Source organism: Danio rerio, chromosome 21 (assembly GCF_052040795.2).
Source record: "Danio rerio strain M-AB ecotype USA chromosome 21, GRCz13ab, whole genome shotgun sequence".
Classification (NCBI taxonomy): Eukaryota; Metazoa; Chordata; class Actinopteri; order Cypriniformes; family Danionidae; genus Danio; species Danio rerio.
In genome coordinates this window covers 46,539,657-46,563,499 of record NC_141041.1, presented here as the reverse complement: position 1 = coordinate 46,563,499, position 23,843 = coordinate 46,539,657, and the positions used below count along the sequence as shown (strand labels likewise).

Here is a 23,843-nt window from a genome sequence, read left to right as displayed (position 1 = left end):
GCCTCAAAGTTTGTATTAAAACTTTAAGAATCTAGTTATTTATTGTGTCCCTCATGATTGTGGTTTTTGCAACACTTTTAAAAAAAAATGTTGGGACAGTAAAGCATTTACCACTTTGTAATGTGGCCATTCTTTATCCCATTACAAAAGTTTAGGGACTGAAGACATCAAGTGATGAAGTGTTTCCTGTCTTAAGGTGGGCAACAGTACGGTGTCTTCGTTGTTGGATTTTGCGCTTCAAAATGTGCTTCACATTCTTTATTGGAGACAGGTCAGGACTGTAGACAGGCCAGTCAACTACCTGTATCCTATTCCTTTGCAGCCAGGACTTTATAATCTGTGCAGAATGTGGTTTTGCATTGTCTTGCTGAAATATGAATGTGCATCTCTGGAAAAGAAGGCAACATTTTGTACTCCATCATCTCTGTACTTTTCAGGATTAATGGTGCCATCACAGAAGTGCAAGTTACCTTTGCCAAGAGCATTGTCGCAACCTGTCGCAACCATTGTCATGACAAACTTTGGATTTTGGACTTGCTGGTAACAGTCCGGATGATCCTTTTTTTCTTTGGTCCAGAGCACACGGTGTCCATTTTTTACAAAAAAAAAAAAAAAAAAAAATCACTGATTTATCTGACCACAGTACATGTTTCCACTGTGTGATGGTCCATCCTAGATGCCTCCAAGCCCAGAGAAGTCAATTGTGTATATTGATTTGACTACATTTCATGTCAGTGTTATATTTAGCCACCAGAGGGCGTCAAATATATGAATTATCCATCCTCTGAACCAATAATATAGTCATAATAATAATAATAATATATGTAACTAGTTACTTAGATTACTTTTCAGCAGAAAAATAAATAATAATAATTATAATATAATAAAATAAAGTTAAGGGACTACTTTTAATTTGGGCTAAATTTAATTAGTTACTTTAACGTTTAATGAAATGAATGAATGGAATTTTAATTTTAAGTAGTTTATATATTACAAACTAATAACTATTATAACTATTCTATTACTAGTTACCATGTCATGCCCCATTAAAGTTATTATAGATGTGCACTTATAGTCATTTTATCCAATACAATACAATTTTTGCCTTTTTTTTAAGTACAACCTATAGCCTAAACAAGCACATAAACACTGTTGTTTTTGTTATCCTGCTTTATTTGAACATTAAAATTTATCCTGTGCAGCTGCACTTCTCTCAGTTCTGCACTAGATGGCAAACAAGTCAGCTTTGTGGGCTGGCATTGAGATTGAGGGTTTCTCGGGGTCTTGCAAAAACAAACGTAGGGTTTCTTTCAGATCCCCCCTAGTGGCTCGAGTGTAAGCGAGGGTTTGGATTTTGCGCGAGGCCGTCAGTATCTGCATCTCTCGCATCAGCGCCACACACACACTCACACCACACACACATACACACATACACACACATCCAGCATCTCCATCTCGACGCTCCACCTGCCCTCATCAACAAGCCGAATTCAAACTGTGTTTGAGCCCGTACAAAGCGTTCAAGTTGACCGCTTTCGGTGAGTACGCGTCTATAAACATCTTTTCATCTGGCGCGGGTTGTGTTTGGGTGGGAGATGAATTGTTATGACTGGTAAAGGGGCGCGGATGCTTTATATGCCGTGCGGCTGATGTTTCGACACCTGGGTGTTTTTCACAATAGTTAAAGAGTGCTTTTTGTGTTCTCTTTAATCTCAAAAGATCAATACTGTTCAGCTGTACTTGTATTTACAAGGGTAACGTTTGTGTATTAATCGCACAGACGTCTGACAGACGTGCGTGAGGTGTTTACCAAACGCGTTTATATATAAGGTGTAGCTCCGCATGTTTTATTGATGTGCCTGAGGTGTAAATATTTTCTTCTTCTTTTTTTTTTAACTGAAGCCTGTCTATATATGATTTAAAATGGCTGTTTATTAAATCCTCTACATTTACAGGCTGGTGAAAAAAAGGAAATAATACTTTAAAGATGGTGAAACTGGGGAGTAATCTACAAGACAAAGGAGCAAAAGCTGTTAGCGTTGAGGACGGCTTTCAGAACGTCCCTCTCATCACGCCCTTGGATGTTACTAATCTTCAGTATCAAGCCCCAGACAAGGTAAGGAACATTTCAGGTCTTATGTAATAGGATCTTACCTCTTTGTTAGGTCATAAAAACATATTCATTATGTATAAAAAAAGTAATTTACAATAGTAGTGCCTAGAAAGAATATTACTTGTATACCAGTTAGGCATGGGCCAGTATAAGATTCTGACGGTATGGTAACCTTGGATAAAAATATCACAGTATTGTGATTGTTGCTCTAAAATATATTCTTTTTAAATGTCTAGGTAAAAAACAAAAACTTTTCCCCCCTTTGAAAACAGTATATTTTATGTTTTTGAATGATTTAAAATATTGTAGATCGGTAATGTCAGGCTAGTTAATTCAAATGAATCATTGAGTTCTGCTGTCTTCATTAGTTTTAGAAACACAGATTTCTTTACAATTTAAAATGGCATCTTTGGATATTTTTTCTGCCTAAGATTTACCTTAAAAAAGTAAATGAAAAAAAAATCTTACACATACCTTAGGAACGGTATTACAGAAAATTTTTGCAGTTTTAAAACCTTGACTTTTCCAAACCATGGTTTGAAAGCGGTTATTGTTCCATGCCTAATACCAGTAAGTGATGAAATTAACATTCTCCAAGTAAAAATCTCTGGTTTTGAGTATATTGCGGGTTGGACTGTAATTTTTAAATAAAAAAAGCCTGATAGTGCATTATGGGTTGTTATTGTCAATTCTGAAAGACTGTGTTGTAATTATAAATATGTAAAAATCCAATAAAGTGCAGCACTGGTATTTTTATGCGAGCAGCTCATGATAACTGTTTTCAGTGTCTTGGAGCAGCTCGGTTTACATCAATTCAAACTCAGCATGCAAAATTATCTAAACAGTCTATAAATTGTCAGCAAAATAGAAGCGTTTCAAACTAAACAAGAAAGAAAGAAATTCTATTAAAGTTTGAAATATTAAAGAAATATTAATTTAGCAAATTGTTTTTTAAATTATTATTTTTAGTACTACTAATTAATCATATTTGTTAGTAATAATAAGTAGCATTATTAAGAATTTAAAACAGGGTGTCACGGTGGCACAGTGGCTAGCCCGATTGCCTCACAGCAAGAAGGTCACTGGTTCAAGCCTCGGCTGGGTCAGTTGGCCTTTCTATGTGGAGTTTGCATGTTATCCCCATGTTCGCATGGGGTTCCTCCGTTTGCTCTGGTTTCACCCACAAGTCCAAAGGCATGCACTATACATGTAGGTGAGTTTGGTAAGCTACATTGTCCGTAGTGTATGTGTGTGTATGGATGTTTCCCAGTAATGGGTTGCAGCTGGAAGGGCTGGAGTCCCCAGATTGGATTGGATACATTGTGATTGGATTAAACCCCAGATTAAAAAAGAGACTAAGCCGAAAAGAAAATGAATGAATGACTGAAAAATTAAAACATCTATGATAAACACTACTGTTCATTCAATACTGACATGTTTATACTATAAATAAACACCAAAATCTGAAAAATAATTAAAATAAAATGCAGTTTTGTCAGTTATATGCTATAATATATATATATATATATATATATATATATATATATATATATATATATATATATATATATATATATATATATATACAGACAATCATTTACAATTGCTTTCCTCTATGAGTGGTTGTTATTCAAGTATTAGTATTATAAGCTTTCACCCTTTTGCTAAAACATGCTGGTACAATGCTCTGCTTTTACGGTTGGATTGCCAGCCAATGTTCGTAAGGACGCAAGCTGTGACACTTCATGTGGGTGGTACTTCGACCCTCATTTGGGATTCAGCTGGGGAAGGCGCAATCATTCTTTGCACCTGCTAACTGAAGTGGCCTGTCACTCTGCCCAAACCTGTCATAAGTCTGTCACAAAAAAGCAGACTGTCATATTTTAAAGAGAGCACAACCCTCCATGCGAGTCCAGTCACCCTCTCTCCCCAGTCCCCTGGGAGTCTTGACGGATTATTGGCCTGCATGACAAAGAGAAAAAGCCATTTTATCTTTTAACTCAGGGTGACATATGGAGGCTGCATCCTCTGTTTAATGCCTGCTCGGAGGTGAAGAGGATGTGTTGGATTATTAACATGTCTATAGCTGGGGTTCCATCACCCTGTTAATGCGCATTGTAATGTATCGCTTGAGAAACGAGTGCAGGAAATGGCAAATTTTGAATAAAAATCCTTTAATAGTTGGCAGCTAGCTCTCTGCAACTCTCACATGGTCGCCCACTGAAGCTAAGCAGGGCTGCGCATGGTCAGTACCTGGATGGGAGACCACATGGGAAAGCTTGGTTGCTGCCGGAAGTGGTGTTAGTGAAACCAGCAGGGGGCGCTCAACCTGTGGTCTGTGTGGGTCCTAACGCCCCAGTATATTGATGGGCACTCTATACTGCTTAGTGAGCACCGTCTTTCTGATAAGACATTAAACTGAAGTCTTGACTCTATGTGGTCATTAAAAATTCCAGAATGTCCTTCGAAAAAGAGTAGGGGTGTAACTCCGGCATCCTGGCCGAATTTGGCCTCTGTCTATCATGGCCTCCTAACCATCCCCATATCATAATTGGCTTTATTACTCTGTCTCCTCTCCACCAATCAGCTTGTGTCTGGTGTGTGGTCTGGTGCAATACGGCTGCCATCGCATCATCCAAGTGGATGCTGCACACTGGTGGTGGAAGAGGAGATTCCCCCCAAAAAATGTGTTCTTTGAGTGTCCAGAAAAGCGCTGTATAAATTTAAAGAATTATTATTATTATTAATTGGCGAAAAGGTTTTACACTCACTTGTGGAGGTTTTGATTTGTGTGAAAAAGTTTGATGCAAACAATGGAAGATGGAAACTCATTTGTCAAATATACAGACATTGCACACGTATGATTAATCAGCTGTCCTTAATAATTTTGCCTTGTTTACTATTGGTTGCTAAGTTACCAATACTACACAGGGCTCGAAATTGCGACCAAACCCCACCTAAAGTTGAGGCGCAGATGAGAGCGATCATGACATGTGGTGAATATTGATCCGCCAGCTGAGATCAATCGAGTATGTGCTTTTCGGAGAAGGCGCCCGAATCTCGATGCGTCGCATTTACTGCGTGTTCAGCGCAAATGTCTGCTAAAAGTCAAATCTAATACTGTACATATCATCGCCAAAGAAGCTCGCCTTTACTAAGTTTACACTGAAACTGCGGCTCATAACAAACAGCGGTTTTGCGCCGGTGGTCATCGCAAGAATCCTGCTCAACCTGCTCATAAATTGGGTCGGCTGACTAGCCTGCTTTTCCACCAACACAGAAAAATGAAAATCAGCTCAGACTGAACATTTAAATTGACACAAACTGAAACCAAAACTTTTAAAGAGTGATAGAAGTGAGACTTTACTTTCTTTTGTCTATTCTTTCTTGAGTTTTCATTCCAAAATGGCCGCCGCACCATCTAGTGGCTGTTTCCAAAATTGCACGAGTGTCGCCTCTTGGTGATTCTGTGCTCTTTGGCACAATGGAGATTGTTTTAATTATATAGTTTTGCATTATTTTTAGTCATTTGGGATGCAGTGACGCACAGTCAAATATTTTGCAGAACAGATCCACCACTTTTCACATAAATTATCAAGTCCTCGTTTGGGAACACTGTGAGGGTACATTTATGAGCGAGGGGTTTGCGTCTTTAATAAACGATGACAGGTCGTGTTCATTGAACAGTGGGTATAATTAATGAATCCATATGAAGCAGTCCCTTAAAGGGCCATGACATCCCCCACTTTCGGTTCAAGTCTACCTCAGAATTTTTTTCAAAAGATGCATCATAATGGGCGTGGAGCTCCGCAATCAGAGGCAGGAGTGGGCGTGGCCAGCAGAGCAGGGGAGAAGGAGTGGAGCGAACAACTGTTGTCAGTCAGCTCACAAAATGAGACACAAACCGTGAGCAGACGCATGATTTTGTAGTTTACAAAGTTAAAATGCAAATAAATAAACAGTAATTTAAGGCTCTGCTACATTTGTTATTCGTAATTTCATATACACACAATCACAATTTATATCATTATAAAGATAATCGTGTTCATATAAACACTACAAATGAGGACTTCTCCCTCAATCCCCGGCTCTGAATGCAGACTCAGTGCAGCAGGTCTCTTGCCCTGCCTATTTCAACCATTAGCCCTGTTGGTAATCTGGAGGATTTAGGTGAACACAGCAGCATGGCGATGTGTATATATGTGAACAAATTCCACTGATAAAGAACAAAGTCCGCCATTCTCTGCTATACTCGTACTGCTCTCGTGACGAAAATGCTTGCTGCACACAAACAGCTTTGCTGTATTGACCCTGACAGTATCGTGGAAAAAAAAATGCACCCCGTGGGTCATGGAAACAAAGGCTGTTTCTCAATATGCGTTCTTCAACGGTCTTGCGTCCTCGTGTTCTCGTGCAACGTCATCATCAGCTGCCTAAGTTCAGTTCCAATACTCAAGACCGCAAGTACGGAGGACGTGTGAAAATTCCCGGATGTGTTCTTGATATCGAGGATGCACTGATGCAGACTTGAGCACCGAACTCGCTCTGGAAGTCCCAGAAGTCATTGCGACTGGAGGTGGGAAGCGCAGCATTTTATTTAGATTTATTATTAAAGTTCAGAGATATCACTTATTAACCTCAGGAGTTTCCCTAAATGAAACGGTGAAAGTAAACATTACCATGAACATCTTAATAAAGGAATAAACACATTAAGGGTGTTTGTCTGCTGAAATTCGTATTAACATCTGTATTATTCATATTGTGCAACATAGATTTATAATGTTTTATGCAAAATATATATTTTGAAAAGTGGACAAACAATAAATCGTTGTATGAAGGCTGAAATGTTTAAATAATTTCCATTTAAAACGCGTGAAGGTCACGTGACCATCAGGAAGAACGCAGCATCTTATTTCTCAAAGGACGCATTCTCTGCCCTCGCGGTCTCCTGAGTTCGTTCTTCTGAGGACACCTGGCAAGACCGGTCTCCAGAAAAACACAAGTCCGTTCTCTGCGTTCTTGGAATTGAGAAACAGCCACACACATGCGACCTTTCCTGAATGGCTAAATACTGTGTGCCGTGGGTCCGTGGACGTGGTCTCTCCCATTCATCAACATAGGGTCTCAGAGCTTGGCACTGGCAGGTCTGCCTTGGCTTTGGAAAGCATGCTCAGTCATGAATAATTAAGCAGCCGACTCTTATCATAGGATAAGAAAACCCAGCTATGAATAATAATGAGAAACCGACGCATCATCTTTGCACTTGCAGTTTTGCGCTATGTCACTGATTTTGATCCCGCCCCAAAAATCATTTTAAACCCGGAAGATGAAATTAGCTGACAAAAGCTCAAAATGATCCAGTTTTCCCCACAATTAAAGCTGACAGGTGCTAACATTGTCTTAACTGATGCTCAACACACACACATCTGTAAAAATCTAAAAAAAAAAAAAAGTACTCGAGGGTTTCTTGCAACAGTATCTGGATGCAGCCTTTATGATGCAAGCTGAGACTGCATCACTCAGCGATGCAATGTCAGACACAATACACTCAAATGGAGCTAGTGACGTCACTGTGACGGGTAGGGTTAGGGGTGGGGTTTGGTGAGCCCATTATAAAGCATTGGATGCAGCCCAGATTGCACTCCACCAGGTCTGCAGCCAGACCCATTTCTTGAACCTTTAAATGCGACGTCACATCTTCAGTTTTGCGCTCAGGCATGCTTTGCACTTACAGTACAAGCCTACCACAACAAAGCCCAACTGAACCGCTCTTTGGCACACCTCTTCCAGCCGAGCCAGGACCGGCCAACTGAACCATGCCTGGGCATGATTCCGATCACTCACACTTGTCACCCTTATTTTACATTAAAGTATTAGTAAAAATGTTTGTTATGCATACTAGATACTTATTTTTGACATATGTCTGTCATAGTCTTTTTTTTTTTGTTAATACCTAATTAGACAATTGTGGAGCTTTCTGTAAACTACAATAATGAGCGGTAGAAAAAAAAAAGTTCTAGACCATCTTATTTCTCAAGGTTGCTAATTTTTAGAAATCTAATTTTTACATGTGCCCTTGGCACCCTGCTTACAACATCATAATTTCATGCAGTCCATATTTAATTAACAAAAATGGGATTGTAATTACGGAAACTTCCAATAAATAAGATGAAAGAGAATGGAAATCTGACAGAAAAATGGCCGCAAGCCTTAGTCGGTAAGATTGAATTTGTCTTGTACAAATTATCTGAAAACATTCTGTTCAAATACGCTCAATTATATTTAGAAAGGAAGATCGCTAATCATAGTGTTCTGCATAATGTCAGTCAGTAGTTCATGAGTTCATCAATTCAGAGCCTGATGAAAAGCTGATGATAAGAATAATATAATTATTAATCATTAAGCTATGTAATAATGCTGGAACCATTAATGCGGTGCTTAAATGACCAACGTAATACCTCAGTAATCATAAGACTCGTGTTATTGCTAAAAAATGGACAGAATAATTATTTTTGCAAGCAGAGGATTTAGCATAGACTTTCTGAAATGGTACTGCTTGATGTAAGTCTGTCACCTAAACTTGGACAATGTAAAAACCATTACTTTTTCATGCTGACATTAAACTGTTTAAGCAGGACAAGGATCAGCCCTGCGGGAAATCATTATCTTCCTCTAGAGGTTTACAGATAGCAGTCAGCCAGTAATGACTGCAGATCATTTAAAAGATCTTTTATCATTATTTATTTTACAGAGGGCAAGTTAAGAACTCACTTTTTGAAGAGTTGCATCAGTTTTTTTGCTATTATACACCTGAAAAGCAAAGCATTTGGATGATATTCGTTCAATACTTGAGTTGTAAGGATAAAACAAGCCATGGATTTAGATGTGAGACCTGTGCAAATTCTGAGTGCAAAGATTCTGAAGGTTTTAAAATCTTGGATAATGATATCACTGTTTTGTGATTACTGTTTTAAAATACACTCACTGGCCACTTTATTAGGGACACCTTAGTACTGGGTTGGACCCCCTTTTGCCTTCAGAAGTGCCTTGTGGCAGATTCAACAAGGTACTGTAAATATTCGTCACATATTTTGGTCCATAGTACCATGATAGCATCATGCAGTTGCTGCAGATTTGTCCGCTGAACATCTATAATGTGAATCATTCCATTCCATTCCATCACATCCCAAAGGCGCTCTATTGGATTGATATCTGGTGGCTGTGAAGGCTATTTCAGTACAGTTACCTCATTGTCCTATTAATTGTATTTTATTAGTGCCTACCCCTACCTCAACCCTGAATCCAACCCTCACAGTAATGTAAAAACTAAAATTATGCTAATATTGATGTGAGTATCCTCAGCTGTATCCCATCTAGACCTCACTGTGCTGCAGGAGAGGGTTGGGTCTAGATTGGATACAGCTGAGGATGCTCACGTGAATATAGCATCATTTTTGTGACACTCTACAACAAATAATAGTTTTACATTACCAGGAGGGTTGGGTTTAGGGATGAGGTAAGGGTAGACACTAAAAAAATACAATTCATGTGTAATTTAATAAATAGTATTAATAGTTCTCATTAACTTCTGCTGCAGCTGTATCCTTTTTAGCAACAACCGCGGCACCCATTACCCGTCATATAAAAAAGAATGGGATCATTATGAAACTTTTTAGAGGACAAAATATATGTTCTATCACACATTTAAGAATCGGAGTATCAGAAATTTCACAATATAATTAGAACATTTGTCAATATTTACAGAAAAGGGAAAAAAGAAACCAAATACGATATATACATAGATCATTTTGGACTGGTGGGTCATGTGATAAACTTGACGCCTCGCCATGAGAACTTTGGAACGCGATGGATTCTAAGTAATGGTCACAAAAATAAACTCAAGCAGGAGGGTCCAATATTATCTGGATGCAGCCTGATGCAAGCTGAGATTGCATCACTCAGAGATTCAATGTCAGACACATGCACTCAATGGAGTAAGTGACTACACTGTGATGGGTAGGGTTAGGCAAGCGCATTAAAAAGCATTGGATGCAGCTCAGATTGCACTGCACCAGGTCTGCATCCAGACCCCTTTCGGAGGGTCAGCTGGAGTATTTAAAACTCATGTGTGAAAGGGTTAAATCATTGACTAACTTTGAACCTTGAGGTAAGCCTTGAAACCGGTTATTGCCCCATATTTATGCAGATGCATGTTTCTGTTTTCCCATTTGGCAAGGTTGTCTCGTTATTATACAGAATCTTGAAACCACTCCATTATCATCGGCCTACCAAATTCATCATCTTCTAATTGCATGCAAATCGCAAGCTGCATGTCATCACCTTCTCATCATTATTCAAAGCATTTTTCCAATCAAGTAGGCTGTCTTAAAAGCATACCGGTACAATATTCATTTTGGACGGGATCAATCCATTCTGATCCGCAGTAGTCCCTGGTGTTGACACTATCGATGGCTTGAATCAGCAGCAAAAAAAAAAAAAAAAAGACAATGCGCAACCTTGCCTGGAGGCAGAGGTTGCATTCTGGGGGACTGCAAAACCTGAATAACGATTCCAGCCATAACAGAAGAATGCCTCACAAGGATCAGGAGAAGGGGAGAGGAATAGAAGCAGACAAGATGGTTATTCAGGGGGAAAATGAAATGTCAGAGGGTTTGAGAAGGAGACAGATAAGCAGTAATTCAGCAGTAGTTCATTTGGCTTTGTTCAGGGGCCTTCAGCACAGAAACATAGGTCAACAATGAGACGTAATCAAATTAAGGGTGTTGTTTCTTCCTCTGTGACCACATGGTTAGGTAAAATTCAGATTAAATCCAGTTTTGCTCAATTCCATTTCATTAGCTGGAATATAGTGCTTTAGTACCTGCTCACTTTAAACAAAATTTGTCTTCATTACTTCATTTCCCATAAGTATTTAATTTAAAAGTTTGTTCAAGCATTAAAAACCATGATCTAAACCAACCATTAATAAGTAAACAACATTGTAAACTTTAGAAAAGAGCAAAGAAGTATATGAAAATTAAACATCGACAACAACCAAAATACAATCCAAAAATCCCAAAATGCGCTTGAAAATGATTACGTACTGTAAATTTAAAGATGTTAGCTGTAGCTATAAAAGATAAAATTGGGCTTACTCAAACATTAAAGGTGCAGTAGGTGATCTGCCAAAATGCTAACTGCTTAGCATATTATCTTTGAACGGCGGGGAGGGACTGTGCTTCAAAGCCACCCCCCTGAAATCGCGCGACAGCTGACAGACAACCCACTAGTTTATGTCATTCGCCAGTTAGTTAGTGCCAGCGCCGTGCAGGAATTACATGAAATACTTTGCCAGACTTACATGCTATTAAAGAGCGAATATTAAGAGTAGCATGGTAAACAGTATAGGAAGGCTATCATTGTTCAAAAATGACCCAATGTGAATAGAAAAGCAACTTCAGCTCAATAAAGCAGGTTAGGCGGAATAGCGCTATTTACTGGTGTTTTGTTGTTAAACTAAATATAAATCTACATTATAGATGCTGTCAAAGAACCTTATGAAACTGAGAATAAACACATCAATCTTTCACCGGGAGATTTCAGTGGCTTAAGAACACATCTGTGCATATAAGTCATTCATACCAAAACACAATCTAACATAAAATAGTTTCAAAACAGAACATTACCTGTCTAACAGTAATACTTCAGCCATGGTGTCGTCCTTCCTCTAGGGTGCGAAAGTAACTCCAATACTGATTCAGGTTTTTCAAAGTTTCAATTCAGCATTTGATTTCTCCTGGTCCGTCTCGTGACCGCGCGGCCGCTTTAAGGGCGAATTATACCCGCGCCTGGCTTTACAGTAATCGGCCCGAGCTCGGCTGTCCTTCGGTGCCTCCGGCTCCGACTCGGCATCTGCGAGCGGCCCGCAGCTCACTCGGAGCGCATGCGTTTGTGAAGCAGACGGGCACGCGCTAATGGTGGATCTGTGTGATCAGATGCGTAGAAGTCGGAATCTAGATTTGCTGACAGACAGTCTGACCTGCCTATCGGAATTAAGGGAGATGATGGTCTGACTCTATTTAATTGGATAAACATTTTTTAGTTTTACGCTTTACCCAGAATATAAAAATACATATAAACACATTTAGATCATTTACTGTAATCATTACTATTGGACTGTGAAGAGACTTTCAACCAGCACAACAAAAAATGTTTCTTAAGACAATCACCTACTGCACCTTTAAGTTGGCAGATTTGAAGTGACTTCGGGTGTAGTCACACTAGGCACGGTTGCCGTGATCTATGCACTGGCATGATTGTGCCCCCTCCCCTTTCCCCCTAAATGCTGATTTATACTTCTGCGTCAGGTGCACGTGTATTCACCGGCGCAGCCTTTGCGCGGTCGCATAGCCCTCACCATGGCTGACGCGCACCTTTTTTAAAAAATGTAACTACACTTCAAAACGCCATGTAGTGCAAGCTCTGTGATTGGTGGGCATGGTAGCTGTGACGAGTGTGGGCGGTGCTGAGAGCCACGAGCCCAATAAAGCGAGTGTTTACAAGTGTTAAGTACCGTGAAGGAGCTCCAAATGGAAACTGTTGTTTTGTGTTTACCTTATGATTAAAGTTGTTGCATGTTTGAATGAGTTAGTTTTACCTATCTGTACAGTGAGGTAGCATTTAGAAAAAAACAAAACACCCGAGAAGAAACATGACAGAGAGAAACAAAAAAACCTACTGCCAGCTAGAGTTTCGGAAGTGTTATTGCAGAGCAACACAAACAGCACGCAGATACTGTATATTAATGCATGGCTAATGCATGGGTCACACCGATTACTCGATGCAGAAGTATAAACCTTCACACTACAATTTTACCTTCTGAGCCTGAGAACGCTTACATCAAGCATGATGCGACTGTTCAGTTTGACAAAAGAGAAGCGCTCTCAGTACAGTGGATTTGCTTTAGTTATATTGTTTTGTATTATTTTATGTCATTTGGGTTGTGGTGACAGTCAAATATTTTGCTGAACAGATCCACCACTTTTGAAGTGGAAAACATTTCATGAAAATCATCGTGCTACATGTATTAGGAGGTTTGCTGAAGGAGGTTTGCTGAAGGCAGTAGCTGACGTGCAGCCAGATGTTTGCATCTTTAATAAACTACAAGAGTTTGCATTCATTGAAAAGTAAGAACGATTAATAAATCCATATGATACAGTCTCTTAAAAGTGATGTCGACTCTTCAAACTTGTGCTCAGGAGCACTTTAGACTCGCACTACAAGCCTACCGCGCCAAAACCCAACCAAACTGTGCTCTGGCACACCTCTTCCAACTGGGCCAGCGCCAGCCAACTAAAACACCCCAGGCGCAATTCAGAGCTCTCACACTTGTCAACTGAACCGGGAAATGTGAGTCAAACATGCTCGGGTATGGTTTAGATAGATGCCCAAACTCGGTCCTGTAGGGCCAGTGTCCTGCAGATTTTAGTTTCAACCTGCCTTAACACAACTGCACAGATGTTTCTAAAAGCCTAGTAAGAGCTTGATTAGCTAGCCTAGGTATGTCCGTTTAGGGTTGAAACTAAACTTTGCAAGAGACCGGACTCCTCCTGGACTCCTCTGGCCTAGCGTGAGTATATCCTTAACTGCATTGAAGGTACACAATTATCAGTTATAGATTTCCCTGGGAATCGAACCTACAACCTTAACAATACTACCACCACATAAGCTACAGTACAAATCTTAAGAAACCAAACCAAATCTTATTTTGCTTGCTGGTTTGTTTCACTTTAAACAATTTGGACACTGTTGTTTTTCAGAATGCTGCTGATTTGGTGTGCTGTTGATTTTGGTTTGGCAGTTTAAGCACAAACGGGAATTTATATCAAGAGAAAGGCATGACTCGGTTTTGGTCAGTATTGATAAGAAGGTTTTGGCAGGGGTTTAATAGTTTTTTTTTTTTTTTCAACACCACTCTGCACATTTTGTATATCTCACTTATCTGACATGCACAGTTCAATTCATGGAGCTTCCTGGCAACAAGCTGATGATCTGATTCAGGTGTAACATTAGGAAGGCATACAAAATCGGAACCTTCTTTTGAGAACCAATGCTTTATTTTCAGTCACAACACTGATGGTTAAATATTTTCCCACAGGTGGTGGTCAAGACAAGAACTGAGTATCAAACGGAACAGAAGAACAAGGCTAAGCTGAAGGTTCCCAAGGTGGAGGAGTTCACCATTAGTGTGACCGATGGAGTTTCTGAGAGGCTGAAGGTATGGCTGGGCTTCCTTTGGCATTACTCGATTATATTGAACAAGCAATGTACAGTGACATGGGTGCAACCATCTGTGTCAGGTTCTTAGAAAACTGGCTATGGTATTTCTTGCGTTTTGTTTGCCTTTTGAAAAAAAAAGTCATGGCTGATTGTGGTCAGTGAATGTTTTGTCTGCTTAATGGAAAACCAGCTATATGGTAAAACTACTGGAATAAAAATTGTCAAACTTGGAGCATCATGATAATTAAGGTGCTGCATCTAAAAGTTAAAAAGTTAAAATGCTGCCTTCAAAGGTATTGAGGTATGCAAATCCGAATCCAAATTATGCCCGCCCTGCCTCCAGAGGTTGCAACAGCAGCATAGATGTGTCCTTCGCTGTTTTTGATATCCCACAATAATGTTCCTGCCATTTCTGACAGTTGAGCTAAAAAATGCATCTCTTGGGTTTCAATTAGTGTAGATTTGTTTTGGACCAGCATTTTCTAATTTTGGTTGCATTTCTAGTGAGAAGTTAGTATGGTAGTAAGCAAATATTTGCTTAACTATCAACTAAAGCTGTTCTGTTGTACTTGATCAAAGCATTATGCAAAATGAATCAGTTTTATGAGGTGCTTTTATGCTCAAAGTCAGCAGCCTAAGCTTTTGGACAAACCCAAAGTTGTATTCAGTGTTTCAACTAGCTAATATCATTATCCCAAAACGACAAAGTTAACATGTTAATATATATATATATATATATATATATATATATATATATATATATATATATATATATATATATATATATATATTTTTATTATTATTTTTTTTTTAACAGCATTTTCAACAAAAATGGTTTATATTTATATATTTATGCCATTCTGGTCTCTTGATAATCGAACTATTTGAAATGTTATAAAATAATATTTTAGTCATCAATTAAATTCTAAAGCTAAATTTTGCAAAAAAATTACTACATTTTTTTTCTAAATTTTTCAATTATTTTGCTTCACTTGATTTTTCCACTTTATTACATTTGTATTTAATATTTTTCTATAACATATACATTTGGGTGTACTAGTTTTTAGATCATTATCGTAAGTTATTTTGTTAGATAAGCTCCAGATATGGCTTCAGTACTGACTAATCTAATGTATTCGGACAAATATAATATTGTATAGCTTCCTATAAAAAATATTTAATTTGTGAGGGGTGTATTTATATACGCTGAGCACTGTAAATACTGACATTTTCACAAATTGTGAATAGGAATTTTGACCGTGTTGTCATTTGTACATCTACATCTTTTTAATATTTTAGTACAGTTCTATCTTGTAAATGTGTCCTAAATATCTACTACGTTCAAGTGCCGTGACTGCTGAAAACATGCCATCTTCTTTTAACATTCTTTGATTCAGCTATTTGGACTAAATCCCGGAAGCAGTTTTTATAAGGCTTTTGTGTGATATCGAGGTGTTGGCAGTGTGAATTTTTTTTTTATTAATGCAGCGCTTGAGAGTCTGGAGGGACATTTAATGTAGCAGTGAAGGTCATTGGAGAGGCAGATGAAAAAGACAGCCAACAATAGAATTAAGATCAACTTCCTTCTTAAATAACACTGATTGAATCCATCAGCAACATCAGTGCACTATGAAAATAAAGCATATTAAACGTATGTATTTTCACAGACACCGTAGAGATGTCCTAGTCATTCAGCTTCAGCAACACTTTTTATTTTTTGAGGTATGGAAGGAAACGTAGAGTAGTTGAGCATTTCTTGTAAAAGCTTGTTGTAGGAAACCGTTGGTGAGGTTGTTGTCTAGAACAAGTTATCGAGAGAAGAAAAAGCTAACTGCAGGGTGATCGCTGCTGTGTGAAGCCTCCCAGTTGGATTTTATCATATTCCCTGCTGTAGCTCCACAAGCAAGTGAAGAAGGAATGTTCCCCCTCATTAAATGTTGAAAACAAAGGAGAGTTGTGGTCTCTTGGTGTATTATGCAGCCAAGTGGAACATATTAACATATCATTTTAGAATAAATGTGGTATTAAGACAGCTTAATTAAACGGGGAGGAGTTTTTTTTCTGCAATTTTTCTGTTGTTGTTGTTAGTGCAGTTGGCTAGGGGGTTTGGCAGATAAAGTGTTTGGCCCCAACAATAGTGCTACACATATTTACAGAAACACATTCAGCACTGTTAGTTTGACTTGATGTGTTACATTACAAAAGAAGTGTTTAGTTGGAAATGATGTAGAAAGACACTTGGTTTTATTTATTAGGATTTGATTGAATTTTGGAAAAGAGTAGTAGTTGTTAGTGTAACTAATCTTGGCCATTTAAAAACATGTTAGCGAAATGCTAGTAATATGATATGTCATTCTACACTAAAAGCACAAAAGCTGTCAATGGGGTAGTACTTTTTCAAAAGATAAATTTTTTTTTTATAGTTTAAGGTACAAATATTTACAGCAGGGAAATTAAGTATTGAAGACGTCATGTTTTCTCCTGGCAATGCCATTTCTAAAGGAGCTGTTGACATGGAGTTGAACCAGATTTTGGTAAAAAACCCAAATAATACAAACATAGAAATTAGTGCTGTCAAAATTAGCGCATTAACGTATGCGATTAATTTGAAATATTTAACACGTAAAATAATGAACACAATTACCACAGTTGCAGTTTTTTTTTATTTCCTGTTCTGGCTGACGTGTGTTCAACATGCAAAAAAATATGGATGAGACCAAGGACGTGCTTTTAGAAGGAAAGTTTCAGTATAAAACAAATAATGTCGCATCACCAGGCTTTCCAGCATTTCCTCTGGGGTTTCATGCAATTTCGGGTGTTTCATTTTTATTCTTTAGACTTTAACTGCAGTTCAGCAGTTCACTTTCATTCAGCAACATATTGTTCATGTGACAACCACTGGATTAAAATATGAAGTAATGACTGCTAGAAGAGTGCTGTTTTAATGGGATTTATTACCGCATTGGGAACGGAAATAAAAACCTCTGCATTTCGCGACTCGGTGGTCCTTTAAGGTAATCAAAAATCGCTGCTTACAATGTAGACTCTTAGTCAGAGTATTATCTTAATCATAAAATCAGAGTATTGGTGTTCATGTAAATGTACTCAGTAAAAATGTCAGATGATGTCGCAAAAGTCCATTCCTCTGCCCTTAAGTTGATTCCCTGCGCCCTGAAATGTTTCGTGAACTTTCACAAGCTACTTTCGAGAGGAGCACATGATATGATTGACTGCAGCTGGTCTCTCATCTACAATCATTAGTTAGCCAATCAGATTAATCCAAACTCACTATAAGTAGCCTAGCAAAAATGACTCCCTTATCTTCGTTTTCCGAAGAATCCCCCCATCCACCCCTTCTTCCTTTACCACAGGGAGTTCTCGAGATCCACCTGATCTCGTACCCCCCCTTACATGCTCTATTCTCCCCGTGTTTGAGTGGGTTTTCTCCGGGTGCTCTGGTTTCCCCCACAAGTCCAAAGACATGCGGTGTAGGTAAATTGGTTAGGCCAAGTTGTCTGTAGTGTATGAGTGTTAATGAGTGTGTATTGATGTTTCCCAGTGATGGGTTGTAGCTGGAAGGGTATCCACTACGTAAAACATATGCTGGATAAGTTGGCAGTGTACTTGCGATCTTGTGAAGACCGGTCTTGCTAGGTCACCTCGGAAGAACGAAGTTGGGAGACCGCGAGCAATTAAATGGAATATTTCGACGTGCGGTATCAAAAGCAACGCTCTTCAACCAGTCCTTCATATTCGCGTCAAATACCCCAGTTTGTCACGGGGGCATGAATGAAATGTTCATGAGTGAAAGTTAAACTGCGGAACTGCTGTTAAAGTCGAGAAATTGAAGAGAAAACACCCAAAATTACATGGGACTCGTGAATTCACGCAGGAAACGTGAATAGCCTGGTGACGCAACTTTCAAAAAGCACTTCACGTAATTATATTATTGTCTTATTCAGATTAAGGCAAATAACTATTACTGATGTCCATGTAAACGTAGCCAGTAGTGTCTTCAAAGTAAGTGAAAGATCCTGCTGATTTGATTCAGAAGGGCACTGTTTCGTCAGACGGCTCACAGGTTTGACTTTAATTCATTCACCGTCATTATTTTTGAAAATCAACCAGTCAATTTAATTTAAATAGATTTTACTGGGATGCATTAACTCTACAGGTACCTGATAGTTAGCTGTGGAGCTAACAATAATCATATTATTGCCTCTAGTGAACGCATACAAATCGTCATCATAATTTACCTGGGTGCACGCCTCAATGTCTCGCGCCCCCTTTAATAGGCGCTGGCGTCCCCCTGTAGCAATGCTTTAAAATGTGATAGTCTAAATGTGCAGTCATATGCTAAACATAAACTGTCCTATCATCATGTTAACAACCAGTTTCACCGATGTATTTTTGTTTTTAAAAAATCTGCCTAGATATTATTGTAATTTAGTGTCCAATGCAGCATTAATTTCAGAGAGACAATGACAAACTTTTTTTGGTCACACTTTACAATAAGGTTCATTAGTTAATGTTAATTAATGCATTTACTAACATGAATAAATAATGAACAATACATTTACTACTGTATTTGTTCATGCTAGTTCATTGTTAGTTCATTGTTAACTCATGGTGCATTAACTAATGTTAACAAGCATGGACTTGGATGTTAATAATGCATTAGTAAATGTTCAATTATGATTAATAAATGCTGTACAAGTGTTGTTAATGATTAGTTTATGTTAGTAAATGCATTAACTAATGAACCTTATTGTAAAGTGTGACCCTTTTTTAGATCACCTAAGGATTAAATCAATGTTCAGCGATGAAGTGTGCTTAATAAGGTTTTAAAGTATTATTGTACACGTATATTTAGGGGCAATAATTGTGTCAAACTCCAGGAATACACTTCTGCAGAACCTTTATCATTGCTGCAAACCTATTATGAATTTGCCTGAAAATAATAAAGCTTCCTAATGGAGAGTCTCTGCACACACAAATTCTCAACCGCAGGGCAATACAGATCCCCAGCTAATCCTTGGATGTAGCTGCACAATCCTGAGTTCAGACTTACATCCCGTAGCTGAATGGATGTCAAGCCGACAGCAGACATGAGGGAGAGAGAGAGAGGAATAGAGGACACTGAGCTGAAATGCTGCCCTGTCAGTCTGTGGATCTCTGGGAGAGCTGCAGAATAAGAATGAAGGAGAAGGGCTGAGAAACGGCAGACGTATACTCGCTTGAAGGACCACTCACATCCTGGCACACCCACCCACACTGCACCGCCTGGGCCGCTCACCTCTTGTTTAGTCTACCATTTTAACATCTCTGGAGAGAAAATGGGAGGGAGCAAGGAATATAAAAGAGGTTGAAAAAAAAAAAAAAAGCTGCTACACCGGAGGCAGATAGTCAAGCAGGGGAGAAACATGTCTTCTATATAGAGCTGAGATTTTGATGAGAGTGAGGAGTAATCTTTCCATTGTAGATTATATATAGTTGAAGTCAAAATGATAAGCCCTCCTATGAATATTTTTCAAATATTTTCCAAATGAGGTTAAAAAAGCAAAGAATTTTCACCATATTTCCCATAAAAAATGTCTTCGGGAGAATGTTTTATTTTTTTTATTTCAGCTAGAATAAAAATAATAATTAAAAAAAAAACATTTTAAGGTCATTATTAGCGCACTTAAGCAATATTTTTTTCTCGATTGTTTATAGAATAAGGGTGCTCTCACACCTGTGCATTGATTTAGTTGTTCTGAAACAGGGACTAAAATTGTTACAATAGCCCCTTTCACACATACGGACCTTTCCAGAAAATTACCGGCAATTTTCCGGAAAGGTTGTATGTGTGAACAGGTCCTCTTTGAAAATACCGGTAAATTCGTTCTGGCTATTTTCCGGAAAGAGAAGTTGTAACATTACCGGTAATTTGCCGGAATGCTGCGCTGTGTGAACGCAGAAGGAAGATTGCCGGAAAGAGCGCGTGCACGTCTAGAACGTGCTGACGTGAGACGCCTGCTTTAGCCAATCAGAACAATCAGACGCATTCATGTCTGCGCGGTTTAGGAGAATAAAAGCCTTTGAATATTTTAACAGACATATTTAGCTGCTGGATGTTAGTCAGATAACGTTTATATGTTCATCTTAATGCCAATCGTGTAAATAATTATCGACAAGATGCTTATGATAAGCCGTTGTTTGTTTACCTTTAAGCTTTGCGTGTGCCTGTGAAACAGCCCATGAGCACACACACATTTCCTGTACATCTCGACATGTGAAAGTGTTTCTCTATATGTTTTCATCGAAGTTGTTCACAATACTGATCCATCCACAGAGTTTGTGATGTAGTCAAATGTTTACAAACACAAGCCCAGCCATTTAGATCTCATTTCTGGTTAATGATGTCAATATTTACCGGTATTTTGAAATGGATGTGTGAATGCTCTTTCCAGGAAAAATTCCGTAACGTCCTCGCCTGTGTGAACAGCGCTTTTTTCAATATGCTAGTAAAGCCGTTCCGTAAATTTTCCGGATATTTACCGGTATCACTGTGTGAAAGGGACTAATGTTTCTCTTTATTCTTGGTTGCTCTTTGTTCTTTCACATGGCAAAGTTTCTAAACAGACCAAAATAGCTAAAACAAGTCACGTGCGAGTAAACTCTCCTCACATTGGTCAGAGTTTCATGGTTTATTTTGAAGAGTCCCGCTCAGCTGTCATGTGTCCTTATTTTTATTTATTTACCAGCTAATTAAGCTCTTTCTAGGTATACTAGAAACTTCCAGGCAGGTGTGTTGTAGGAAGTTGGAGCTGAACTATGCAGGACATCGGCCCTCCAGAACAAAGTTTGGGCATCCCTGATCTAGACCATTTAATGACAGAAGCAAAAGCAAACCTTATGGTATGGGGATGCAGCAAAGCCAACAACCTGGATCACTGAGAGATATGCACAGGCACCAACGACATGCTGGGGGAGTATTGGTGGGAGACATTTTCTCAGGATGATGTCATTCATGAGTCTATGGTTATTAAATCAAGTCTCGTTCTGCTTGTGCTTTAACAGTGTGGTTTCATGGTCACAGACTGAATGTGTGTCTGCAGTCCCTATCTGTTTCCCATTGAATATGTATGATCATCATGAAAAGGAGAATCTGACAACAATGAAAACAGACTGATGAGCGGCTGAAGTCTTGTATTATGCCAGATTGGGCAAGCTTTTGCATGTAAGGTTATTATCTCTAATTCCAAGCAATTGAACAGTCAAAATCAGATCTAATATATGCATTACTTTTGTTTAGTGCAAGGGCAACCGTACATCATAGATATAAAGGTAGTATAGTGCATATACATTTACACAAATGTAACCTTTTATTTGGAATATTCATTTAAACCAATACTTTTCATAAATGTCATTGAGCACATGCATTCTCTCCCTAATTTATCTTTATTTGAAGGTCTGAAAGCGTTCAAGCTGAAATGCCTTTGTTGGTGCATCGTAACTCTTCCTGTCATTGACAGAAAGGAGACCGCCATGCAGAGAGATGCATTTTAGGGCACACAATCCACTTTGTATAAAGCTGCCAAAATCTATTCTTCCTAGTCAGGCAGTAAATTGTCACTGGGCATTTGCTCAATGACAAAATAAAGTACCCAATCATGTGGGAGTGCCAGGAAACAGAGACGATTGTCACCCACCCGTGCTATGCTGCTGTAATGCTGGATTGCTTGTAGCGTCCCCCTACAGATGATGGCAATTCATTGGATTTGACAAATCGTTTGCTTGGGCAAAACCATATGTTGTCAAGCAGTGACCCCGGGTTACGCGGGGGGCAGTCGCTGTCAGAGAGATTGATCGTGTTGAGTGATGGTGATTATTGTCTCCAAAGGCAAGCTGGAAACACTCAGCCCCCACTATTTACATCCTCTTACTATTACCAATCCAAAACTGTAGAACTATTCAAAATATTAGATAATTACAAAGCTGAAAATCAACATTTATTCACCTTAATGCTTTCTTGAACAGAATACAGATAATAATCAATATAGCTCAATATCCTGTTCTGTGGATATTACGCTCATGTACACTTATCTATGCATGTACCACACATGATGACCACATAAACAAAGTCTGCTCAAATAATGTGCCGACAGGACGGTTTTGTTAAGTACGGCAGAATTGTTTTTGCTGCTTGCAGTCAATCTGTGCTGTCATGGCAACATTTGTAAAATTATGCCTCTCGACTCATTCATGGTAAAAAAAAAAAAGTGATCGTCGGCGCTAAAGCCTAGTGGTTAGCATGCCGACATATGGTGCAGTAGCATGTCAGGGCGTCCCAAGTTCGAATCCCGGCTCGAGGACATTTCCCTACCCTACCCCTCTTTCTCTCTCCAACTTCGCTTCCTGTCTCAATACTGTCCCATCTAAAAAAGGCAAAATGCCAAAACTAAATCTTTAATAAAAAAAAAATGTGCTAATTTTATTTTATTTTTATTTTTTTGTTGCAAAATTACTTTATATTATTTAATAAAATAAGGAATAATTTTTGCAAAGCTTTTTCAGCCTTGGTTTCAGTTTTCAGGCACATGCATTCACAATTTTCAGTTCTTGGTTTTGGCCCAGAATTTTCATTTTGGTGCATCCTTAAAACTAATACAGCATCGGGCCCGGATTGGCTGATCGGGAGGACCGGGAGAATTCATAAAAACAGGCGGCAGCAGGAATATTGCGCGCTGTCACTTTAATGGATTCTCTTTAACGTCTTTTGATTCTCAACTCGTTTGTTTATTGCACAAATGAGGGTTAATATGAATAATCACTAAACACCGCGTTTCGACACCTATTTGACCATTAAAGAGCTCACGATAAGATGACTTTAGTTGCGTGTGCCCTGCTAGTCTCAGTGTGTGAATGAGACCCAATGCTGACCGCATGCTTTTGACTGTGTGTGTGAAGCATGCTGTCTCGTTCGTGCTTTTAAGAGCAACACATGTGTACAACTGGAAAGGGGGCGTTATATGATGCAATAACCGTTTATCTTGATTAATGTTTTTTCATATTCGTTAGAAGCCAAAATCGAAATCAGATTTTTGATTAATTGCACAGCCCTAATACTTTTCCTAATTTCCCTAATACTTTGACATTTACTACTACTTACATTTAATCAATCAATCAATCAATCAATCAATCAATCAATCAATCAATCAATCAATCAATCAATCAATCAATCAATCAATCAATCGGTTTAATGCCAAACTATGTGCTTGAGTTCATTCAAATTATAGACCATTTTGAGGGATGTAAACAAAAGCAATGCCCCCAATCTATTTCCTGTTTTACATTTTTCATTTTTTTGCATTTACAATTTCTATAGCATACATTGAAATGGTCTATAGGCATGGAGGAGTTATATTTTAAAATATGGAGATGACGTCAATGACAATATAGAGCAAAA

General features: G+C 38.6%; 1 protein-coding gene across 3 annotated transcripts in view; it reads left to right on the top strand.

Moving 5' to 3' along the window:
- Positions 1-1,312: 1,312 nt before the first annotated feature.
- The window catches only part of nsg2 (neuronal vesicle trafficking associated 2), a 56,019-nt gene continuing 33,488 nt past the window's right edge, over positions 1,313-23,843 (top strand). The window contains exons 1-3 of one of the 3 annotated variants that reach the window (XR_015519478.1): positions 1,313-1,538; positions 1,956-2,116; positions 14,271-14,390. Coding sequence is in view for 1 of the 3 variants with exons in the window: in NM_200873.2 (NP_957167.1) it covers positions 1,988-2,116; positions 14,271-14,390 (249 nt within the window). In the remaining 2 variants the exon portion in view is untranslated. 3 annotated transcript variants of the gene reach the window in all.